This window comes from Monodelphis domestica, chromosome 8 (assembly GCF_027887165.1).
Source record: "Monodelphis domestica isolate mMonDom1 chromosome 8, mMonDom1.pri, whole genome shotgun sequence".
NCBI classification, from domain to species: Eukaryota; Metazoa; Chordata; class Mammalia; order Didelphimorphia; family Didelphidae; genus Monodelphis; species Monodelphis domestica.
The window spans coordinates 52148074-52158833 of NC_077234.1; the positions used below are offsets into that span (position 1 = coordinate 52148074).

At 34.8% G+C, this 10760-nt stretch overlaps 1 protein-coding gene across 1 annotated transcript in view; it reads left to right on the top strand.

Moving 5' to 3' along the window:
* The window catches only part of LOC100018556 (phospholipid scramblase 1), a 64680-nt gene extending 54377 nt beyond the window's left edge, over positions 1-10303 (top strand). The window contains exons 7-10 of the mRNA XM_007502073.2: positions 253-473; positions 2655-2816; positions 5245-5406; positions 9144-10303. Coding sequence (XP_007502135.1) covers positions 253-473; positions 2655-2816; positions 5245-5406; positions 9144-9203 — 605 coding nt within the window. The 3' untranslated portion in view covers positions 9204-10303. The remainder of the gene's footprint in view (positions 1-252; positions 474-2654; positions 2817-5244; positions 5407-9143) is intronic.
* Positions 10304-10760: the final 457 nt, after the last annotated feature.

Sequence of the window (10760 nt, forward strand, 5' to 3'; positions counted from 1 at the left end):
CTTTCCCCCAACCTCTAAAAGCCATCTTCTCTCTATATAGTATAACCTTGTTTTATAGAAAACAGAATCCCAAAGAGGATAGACAGTGTGCCTCAGGTGGCATAGTATGATAGAATTATTACAAATTATTTAACATATTTATGCTATAGTTGTTTGCCCAGTATTTGTATTTATTTATAAATTTATTTATTAATTATTATTTATTATTATTATTGCTAATTACCATTATATTTCTTTCTTTTTCATTTTTAGTACTCACAGGTTTTGAAACCAACAACAAATATGAAATTAAAAATAGCCTTGGGCAGAGAGTTTACTTTGCAGCGGAGGAAAATGATTTCTGTACTCTAAACTGCTGTGGATCCTTAAGACCTTTTGTTATAAAGATTCTGGACTATTCAAACCGGGAAGTGATACAGATTGAGAGACCTTTGAGATGTTCTTCCTGTTATTACCCCTGCTGCCTGCAGAAGGTCAGCAAACATCTGCTGTACAGGCCACTTGGTCATGATACTGCCTCCAAATAACAGACAGTGGTTTCTTCCATTAGAAACTATGCCATTCATTGATTGATTAAAGGCTATAGTTACCCTAAAGGTGGGGGAAGATGGGCATGGTACATTGTAAAGGAGGAAATTTAGGCCTGTTTGCAATGGAAGATTATTTTATGGAAGAAGAAATAGACAACCACAGTTGATATCAAAGGGCAGAACTAAGAAATAGATATAAATTGTTATCTCTCCTAATAAAATAATGAGATTTTTGACGTTAGAAATTATGTTTTTGCTGTTTAAAATATTTCCTTATGCTTTTTATAGAAAGTCTCAGATGTAGCAAGTGCTTAGTATAGTCATATTGACTTGAAGTTGCAGGGAGGTAGATTTTGGTTCAATGAAATGGAAAACAAAACAAAAACAACTACTTGCTGGACCACCAATTGCTGAAAAGCCAAATGGGAATTTTTGTAATTTAACAGATTTCCCTTCATTGAGGTCTTCAAGCAAATGGATGGCCACTGAAATGGAAGTGTTCTACCAGAGGGCATTTCCTGTTCAAGGATGGAATAAGACTAGATGGTCTCTGAAGATCCTTCTAGTTAAGACTATTGAAAGAAGGCTGTTGAAATTAGGTAGTGGGATCTCAGAGAGGGTTACAATATGTCTCACTGCAACTTTTAAGTCAAGGTTAAACTCTGACAAATAGATGATGGACCAAATCCCTACCAAACCCTCCCCCAAAAAACCCAGCTGATTTGCCTAGCCCCACCTTTTTTTTCCCCCAATATGTCCTTCTAAAACACAAGTGTCTCTTGGAGGGATTATATAAGCCAATATCAACTGACACTTTCATTATCCATCAAACCTTTTTTAAAAATTTTTGCCTCCTGTCTTAGAACAAATACTAAGTACTGGTTCCAAGACATAAAAGAATGGGAATAGATGGTAAGTGATTTGCCCAAGGTCACGCAGCTAAGATGTGTCAGATTTGAATCCAAGTCCTACTGACTTCAGGTCTGGTGCTCAATCCTCTGTGTTACGTAGATGCCTCAAAAATATTTTTTTTTCCAGGCTGAATATACCAGCTTCATTCAATCAATTCTTGAGTGTAATGCTCTTGATGCCACTCATCAGACGAATGTCTTCCATTCTCTGAAATATCTCCAACTTATTAAGATCTTCACCAAAATGTTATACAGTCTTTTTTTTTTAAACCCTTACCTTCCATCTTGGAGTCAATACTGTGTATTGGCTCCAAGGCAGAAGAGTGGTAAGGGCTAGGCAATGAGGGTTAAATGACTTACCCAGGGTCAGACAGCTGGGAAGTGTCTGAGGTCAGATTTGAACCTAGAACCTCCCATCTCTAGGCCTGACTCTCAATCCATTGAGCCACCCAGCTGCCCCTGCACAGAGTCTTAACACAACACTTTACAAGTCAACCAACCAGGCACAGTTTGGGAAAACTGTAATCCGTCATTCTATACATCATGATTAATTCAACTTCACACAAAAATCATGTTAGCTTTTTAGATGGCCACTGCCATATCAAAATTGACACATTTTGAATTTGTCATCTAAGTTAGTATATAGCCAAAGCACATTTATATGTGCTTGTAATTATGACTTACATTCTCCTAATGTGAGATCTTGAATTTCTCCCTACTACATATATTCTGATTTGATTTGTTCATCACAGGACAGTATACAATACTAAGATCTTGATTTTGTTGTCCAGCAAATTATTGACATGACTTCCCAATCACCAAGGCTTTGTGTCATCTTCAAATTTGACCAGCATACATCTATACCTAATTATGCAAAGCTTTAATAAAAATATTAAGTAGAATATTTGTTGTTCCTCAGGCATCTCAGTGATGTCTAACTCTTCATGACCCCATTTGGAATGTTCCTGACAAAGATACTGGAACGGTTTGCCATTTCCTTCTCTAACTCACTTTACAGATGAGGAAACTGAGAGGAAGAGGGTTAAGTGATTTTGCCCAAGGTCACACAGCCAGGAAATGTCTGAGGTCAGATTGGAACCCCAGACCTCCTGGCTCTGAGACCTAGTGATGGCTCTGATTCCACTGAGCCACCTAGCTTCTCCTTATTTCATGTTATTTCACAAAGCCTTTTCAAACTCTTTTCTTTTTACAGATGGAAATACAATCACCTCCTGGTGTACCAATAGGTTATGTTGTCCAAAAATGGCACCCTTTTCTGCCAAAGTTTGCAGTTCTAAATGAGCACCAGGAGGAGGTGTTGAAAATCGTCGGCCCATGTGTTGCTTGCAGTTGTTGCTCAAACATTGACTTTGATGTAAGTTATATTGAGAATAATAATTCTGAACTTCTTTACTCAAGATAAGAACTATGAAATAGCAAGTTTAAACTCTTATCTTGAGAGATTGTTTTTAGCTATTGACACACTTTAAAAAAAAGGCATACTTCTAATTTGATGTCTTTGGTTCACTAGTAGGGTACTATTACTGGAGTACTGAAATTTTGTTAAATGTGTGATATTATAATGATGTTTCTAGTGATATATCATGGAGGCATTTTATGTTTGAGGTGGGAGGAACCTTTAAAACTTTAGATCTTAAATCCTTCAAAAGATCTTAGAGAGAAGGAAAGAAACCAAGATCTAATGAAGTAAGAGAGCGTGCACAGTGGCTGAGCTGGGATTTAAAATGAAGTCACTTGATTCCAAAGTCCATCCATCTTTCTATTTATCCTTGATTCTTCCCATGTTGTCCTGATATTAAGATGGAAAAAGATTTACTTTAATTTCTTAGAAATAGACTTCATTTGAGCTTGGAAAAGGAAGTGAAAAATATATGATTCTGTATGTTGACAGTTAGTTTATTTGTTTTTTGTTTTTGTTTTTTTTTACACCAGAATCAAGGGATATATCTGAGTTATAATCTGAGGTTAAATCACAGAGAAGTAGTTCATCTATAAAAGTGAATCCAAGTTAATAAAATAACTAAAGGATTTACAATATTCATAAATAAAAGTTGCTCCAAGTCAGAGGAAACGTGTCATATTTATACCAAAGAATAATAGAACTGCAAGGATCCTAGAGGTCCTGTAGTATAAAACCTTCATTTTACAGCTGAGGAAATTGAGACCCAGGGGAGCCTTTTCAAGATTATACAGACTATAATTGGCAGAAGTGGGCTTTGATCTCAAATCTTCTAATTCCAAATCCATTCATCTTTTCACTGTACCATGTTGCTTCTTGTACCACTAATGTTGATGTTTAGCAGTAGAAAATGGAGCTTGTGCCAATGATAAAGTAAAACTTTGAATAGGATTATATTGAGGCATTGGCTTCAATTGTCAAAGGGTAGAAAGGCTTGCATCTGAGCCTGACAATGCATTTTCTAGTCTCCATATTGACTGGATGTTCTTGCTACTTCTCTTTATCTAGATTTCTAATGGCCAAAGGCAAAGTCTTCTCATTTTCTATTGTTTGTTTTGCCTCTCCCTATGGCTAATACTTGAGCATTTTTCAATGCCCTTTTTACAAATGGAAGTCAAGTCAAGCATCACTCCTTGTGACTAGCCTTCAATGGGTTTCCTCTGCTCTCCCCTTGAACTCTGATCTCACTGATTATTTTCACCTAATTCCTCTCCCTTCCTGCTCTCTTTCCCCCTTACACTTTTTATAATGGCTTATACCTTTGAACCTAAGAGAAATAGCAAAAGGAAGTCCTTCTCCTCTCACCCCAGAATTTGATAAAATTCACTCTCTTTTTAAAGTAAGGGCAATACTACTCAATATGTCTGTACTCTATAGCTCATTTTAAAACAATTCCAAGTCCTAAATGGGGTGCTGTATATAGTACTGTGATTCTAGCAGGCATGAGTCAATGGGAGTTCTTAATAAAAAGGCCACAGAGAACATACCCATTGCAGAGCACCTACCTACTGATAATACATTTTACCTGTGAGTGTGAGTGAATTATATCACCTGAACAGAAGATTTGATTTTTTTAAATAAATTTATGTTTATAAACTATTTAGTTTAGAGAAATTCTAGAAGAAATCTCTCTACTGAGACATAACTAAGCTACTTAGAAATTTATAAGTTTTAGAGAGTTGCTTCCCAAAGCAAAGGGTACCACTTTAGTTCTAAATACTAAAGTGCTTAATTGAATAACTTGTAAAAGATGATATCACAAAAATGTAAGATAGAAAGAAAAGATGGGCTGGTTGCATGAGGAGAATAAGGGATACAGAGGTATGAAGAGACAAACTGCCCCACTGGTACTCTTGTGTGGTTGGGTGAAAATATGGAAGATCTCTAGTGTGGTGGCCTATGAGAGTCAAGTCTCAGATTCTATTCAGTCCATTTGAGTATGTAGGAAAGGGATTAACTCAGGAAAATCTGATTTTAGGTAAAAATACTCTTTCTCAAGCAAACATTTTCCAATCTACGCATAAATTACTTCTCTACTGACAGGTACAATGTTTGCTTTACAGATTATAGTCTTATGAAAAACCATTTAATGTAATGAAAATTTTAGTATTCTATATATTTCTATATTATCATATTATATACAATATAGTATATTATTGAATAATTATTTCCCAATATCAACTGGTCATCTCTCACTCACAGTATATCACTAACCTGACATCATGTTATTATTAATGTTATATCTACTGTTATAATATATGTATTTTTTTATTTTATGTTGAAGAGTATATTTAAAATTATAATTTATTTTTCCCCTAAAAAGGTAAAATCTCTTAATGAAGATGCTATAGTTGGGAAAATTACAAAACAATGGACAGGATTTGTAAAAGAAGCATTTACAGATGCAGATAACTTTTCAATTCAGTTCCCAATAGACCTTGATGTGAAAATGAAGGCTGTCATGCTTGGTGCTTGCTTCCTCATTGTAAGTATATGATCAATAACTTTGTTTGTGTTCCTTCAGCTTAATTAAATGGAAATACTCATATCCATGGCAAACATGGAAATACATTTCGCATGACTTCATATGTATATATATATAATAGGTATTATATTTCTTACCTTTTCAATGGGTGGGGGAAGAGGGAAGTGAGGGAGAGAATTTGACACTGGAAATGAAGTAAAATTGAATTAAGAAAAGAAATAATGGTTTCAATTTATGTCATTTTTATTTTTCTTTTAAAAATTAATATATTCTATACAAAATATAGTCCTTCATCCTACTCAAAAATCTGATGACTTTTGGGGTTGCCTTTAGACCTCAAGACCTAAGATTCAAGACCAAAGAGTCCATTTGGGTTCATAGTGACCCAAGCAGGCTGAGTCTGACTTAATTGTGAGAGTTCCTTTGTAGTTTCTATCTTGAGTGCTAACAACTTCAGGCACTCGGGACGGGACCTAGGGAAATATAAAACAACTGTGTTTCAAGCCAAATGAAGTGAAGGTCTTTGAATGTAATTCAAGAGAATTATTCTTTATCTTCATCCTTCTCCCCCTACATAAAATTAATTGAATTCTGGCAGATGGGACTTCATACCTTTGCTTATAAACTTACATGTGATTATTTCTTCCCATGAGTGCCATCTTTTTCAGGTCCCCTTTTAAGTGCTATGCCCCAATCACTTATTCATTGGATTTAGTAATTTAGCATTCACCCTGAGTTAATAAATCTGTGCAAGGAATACTTTTATTTCTGCTCTTTAAAAGCTTAGAATCCATTCGGAGAAATGGAACCTTTACACGTATTACTGTATTCTTTCCAACCATTTTTGAACGACAAGGTAGAATGTGATTAAAGAAAAAAGAGAACTGTGATAGAGCACTCTAAAAAAGATTTGAGGAGGAAAAGAATGATTTAGAGAGTATCTAACTGAAATAATCACGAAAAGATATGATGAAGTTAACGTTTTTAAACTGACCCCTGGGAAAAAAGAGAGGAAATTCAACAGAAGCCAATGAGGAGGGAGTATATTCTAGGAATAGGGACAACTAGTAGGAAAGAGTGGGAGTGAGAGATGGCCAATTGAGATTGGAAACAATAATTCATTTTTGCTAATGTTTACAATTAGATTGGCTTTAGAGGTCATTCTGTTTACTTATTTTACAAAGGATGTAACTGAGGGACAAAGGAGGGGGAATGATAAGAACCAGGAGCCAAGGCTTCTGGCTCCCTTAACCCTATAATGTCAGAGGAGTCCTAGAGGTTGTCTACTCCAAACTACATCATTTTACAGATGAGGAATAGCAGTTGAATGACTTAAGACTATACTAGTATTATAAATCTCAGCAGGAATTCAAACCTGGATTTTTTAATCCAAATCAGTGTTTTCTCATTTACTTGATTTTTAAAAATGCAGAAAACTTAATTTCATAAAAGTCTTAACAAGATGTTTGCCTTTGACTATTTTGTTATCATAATTTCCTGTGCTAATTCCTGTAGTAATATTCCTCCCTCTCCAATATTATTTTCTTTACTTCATATAATTTGACTGTTTCTCAGAATTATTGCCCTTAGTACCAGGAGTTGGACAAGAGAACCTATGACCTTCCTTAAAGCATTAATTGTATCATCCTATCTATTAGAGAAAATTCATTCAATAAAGAAGAAAGAAGAAAACAAATGAATGGGTGTTAGTCTGTTGCTACAAAAATGGTCCTTTAAAAATGTTCTGAGTTGCTTTTTGTTTTTGAGGTGGAGAATGGACCTGTGATCTCAGTGGTTTGGGGAACCTCAATGAGGAATTCTTCTACCAATGAAGATGGCATTTCCTCTATATTTTTAGTATTAGTGTTCCTTGGAGAACTAAGAGGCTGAGTTGGACAGGTTCACATGACCAGTATATGTCAGAGATAGGACGTTTACCCCTTCTCCACAACTCTGAGATCATCTCTTCAAAAAGCCATCTTCTTCAAAATCAATAAATAATATTGTCTCTAAATCCACTAAGGAAAATAGCAGCTGTCTAAGACCTTATGAGAACCCTAACCTGCCTTTGAACAATACTGTAGTTGTTAGACTTGGAGGAACTGAATGGGGATGAAAGTATGCTGCTTCAGCTCAGTGAAGGAAGAGCAAAAAAAAGGAAGGGGGGTAGATCATTACAGCCCTTGAAACATACTTCCCAGGCCTTTCATGGGAACTAGCTAAACAGTAAACTTTCATTTCTTTTGCCGCAAGACCCAATCCTTTCCCCCCCAGTTATGTTAAGAGTATCATATCATTGATTTAGAACTGGAGGCAATCCTAGAGGACATCTGGTTGAACCTTCCTCCCATTTTATAGGTGAGAAAACTGAGTCTCAGATACTTTTTAAGCAATTGCCCAGGGACACACAGACAGCAAAACTAGAATTTGAACCTGGGCCACCTAATTCCAAATTCAGTACTACTCCCAGTGCACTACTATGACTAATGCCCTGAAAGGACAGAAACTAAAAAAGGAAAGTTTACTTATCTGCTCAAGGGAAGGATACTTTCTGATTTGATTTATTTTTCATTTTAAAGTATTTGGCATCATTTGTGAGAATCAGTGAGAGGCATAAAGTGGGAATGAGGCCATTTTTCTCTAGATGGAAAACCATATTGAGTTTGCTTCCCTCTCCAAGCCAAACCTTCAGATAACAAAAGCAGGAACTTCCCTGAAATCTTTTCCAGATTCTTAATTGGCTTCGATTATAACTTGTTTCCAGTTGATGTTTCTCAAAGTTCCAGACACAATTTACATTGAGAGTGCTGTGACTTCATTTCAATTGAAAACCCTGGGTTAACTTCTCAGTTTTTAACTCCTCAAATAAATATAACTGTAACAAGAAACTTCTTAAGTCTATATTCAGATTTATCTGAGTATGGAGGAGGGAGGAGAGGAAAAGGTGGAAAAGAAAAACCATGAAATAAAGGAAAAAATTAAAGTGGAGATGAGAACATTGTGTCACGATAGTAGTAAAAGGTAAAGAAACAAAACAGCATCTGAGATTAGAAGTGGAGGAAAGCAAGAGGGAAGGTCAATGGAAATCTTGAAGAACTAATTAAACTCCCTTATAACTGAGTAAAATAGAGCTAAGAGTGAACTGAATATGAGCATGATATGCCATAGGTGACCTAGCACCTTATGGCCTGGGTTTACGTAGACAAGTTTTAATATCAAATTGATGGTGACCTTTCAAATTATCTTTTTTGGGAGGCCAAGTTTGACCCCCCAACTCAGATGATTCTCTGTGAATCTCAAAATACTTATAATATTTAGTTTCTAAATTTCCATTGATATTGATAAACGATTCTTCATTTTCCATATAAATAGTCATAATAGCAGTGTATGTTCAAGTACAGGAAATCCTTTATTTTACACCATAGAAAATGAGACAGAGGACTCACAGGAACCATAAAAAGTTAATATCCTTCTTCTACTGCTTTAAGGTACTATTCTAAACATTTCCTAGAAGGAAAACAAATTGATTTGCTAGGAAGACTATTCCTTTTTTGTGGATTATAAATGTTTGTACTACACAGGTACTTGTAACATGAATACTGAACTTTTTGTTTGTATTCAATTCAGGGAAATAAATTAAGCTGTTTCTGGGTTGTTTTATGCCTTGTAACCAAAAACCAAACTTTGATCAATTCAATTATGAATCTAATGACCTGTACTTTGAATTTTCATTCTAGGACTTTATGTTTTTCGAAAAAAGTGGAGGTAATCACTCAAGGGCAAGTGTATGGCAATAATTGGACGGATTTCTCCTTAGTTCACTTGAAGAACCTATACTGGGACATACGAATTGGAAATATGATGGGATTTTTTTTAATCAACTTTAAAATTGTATACTTTTAATTATGGGCTCTGTATAATGTTAATACCCTCAGGTTTATGGGTTTTTTTCCCCAAACTATGGAATAGACTTTTCCTTAGTTTCCCCATCTGTAAAATAAGAAAGATGGATTAAATGACCTCTAAGGTCTTTTCTGGCTGTATACATATGATCAATCCATTGATCTTACATTTGATTTACAAAAGTCTGTTATATCAAATCTGTTTTGAATGTAAAATGTTTTCTTTGGGGACAACATATATGTTTGATGTTTAGGCAAAAAGTGAATACTATATAAAATTGTTATGATCTATATTGCCTTTTTATGGAAATTTTAAAAGTCATGGTTAAACTTGTAGGTAGCTAAAATTTATAAATGCTCATTATGTAATATGCAAAAACACATAATTCATTTTCATGCTTTTAACATAGTTTGAAAATATGCCCAAGTAAAATAAGACATGATAGCATTTACTAACAAATACAGAAAAAATAACAGTTGTTAATCATCTGATATCCAAGATAACTGTTCTAAGGAAACTTAGCTATTTTGACTATAATTTTTCTTTCCAAAAGAAAAACTTTAGAAACTATTTTTATGACTTTTATTACAGAGTTTTGACTATTTTTATTTGTTTATATAACAAATCATAGAGATATTCTTGAGGTTAGGGATAGTCTTTTGCCTCTTTTTGGATCTTTAGCATTTAACACAGTGCCTGGCACATGGTAAATGCTTAATTAATGTTTATTGACTATATGACTGATATTAACAACCTAGGAGGGAAAAGAAGAGGGGAGGGATCTGATCTGCTAATTTTTCTCAACCAAGGGAACATTTTTAAGATGTTAATACCCTTTTTTCTAATGAAAGTATCATGTTAATTTGTTATACACAAATATTTATTTATATGGTCAATTACTTTATAACTCTTTGGTCAATTAAGTTAATTTCCTATTGTAAAAATTAATCTATACAGATTTTCTTATGTTAAATAAACCCAACATATCCCATCTCTTAAGAGTATATGTCTCTGATGTATGTTATAATTTTTTTAAAACCCTGACTCAAAATTTAATGTGATATTATTTTGAATGGACTCCATTTATTTTCACACTCAGCACTGTCATTTCCACATAGAAAAGAAACTGGTAGGACAGATTTTGGGTTTTCTTTAAGCTAAGCAATGGCAATTGCTACATTGCCTAGGAAAGCTCTTGCATGTGTCCTCAGTCCATTTGTTTTTCATTTTTATTTTTTCTCTACATACATATTTCCTCTCCTCCCACCCTAGCCAATGTCTCCTTCTTTGCCTTTCCTTACTTGGGCTGTCTAGTTGTACTATTAGATGAAGAGCAGTTGGCTAGAGAAGAACTCTAACTAAATGGGGGAATAGGTAAGTCAGGCTGAAGGTGAGGATGATGGCCACCTGGGAGCCCTAGGATGGGCGATAGTTGTGAGGGAGATCTTGTA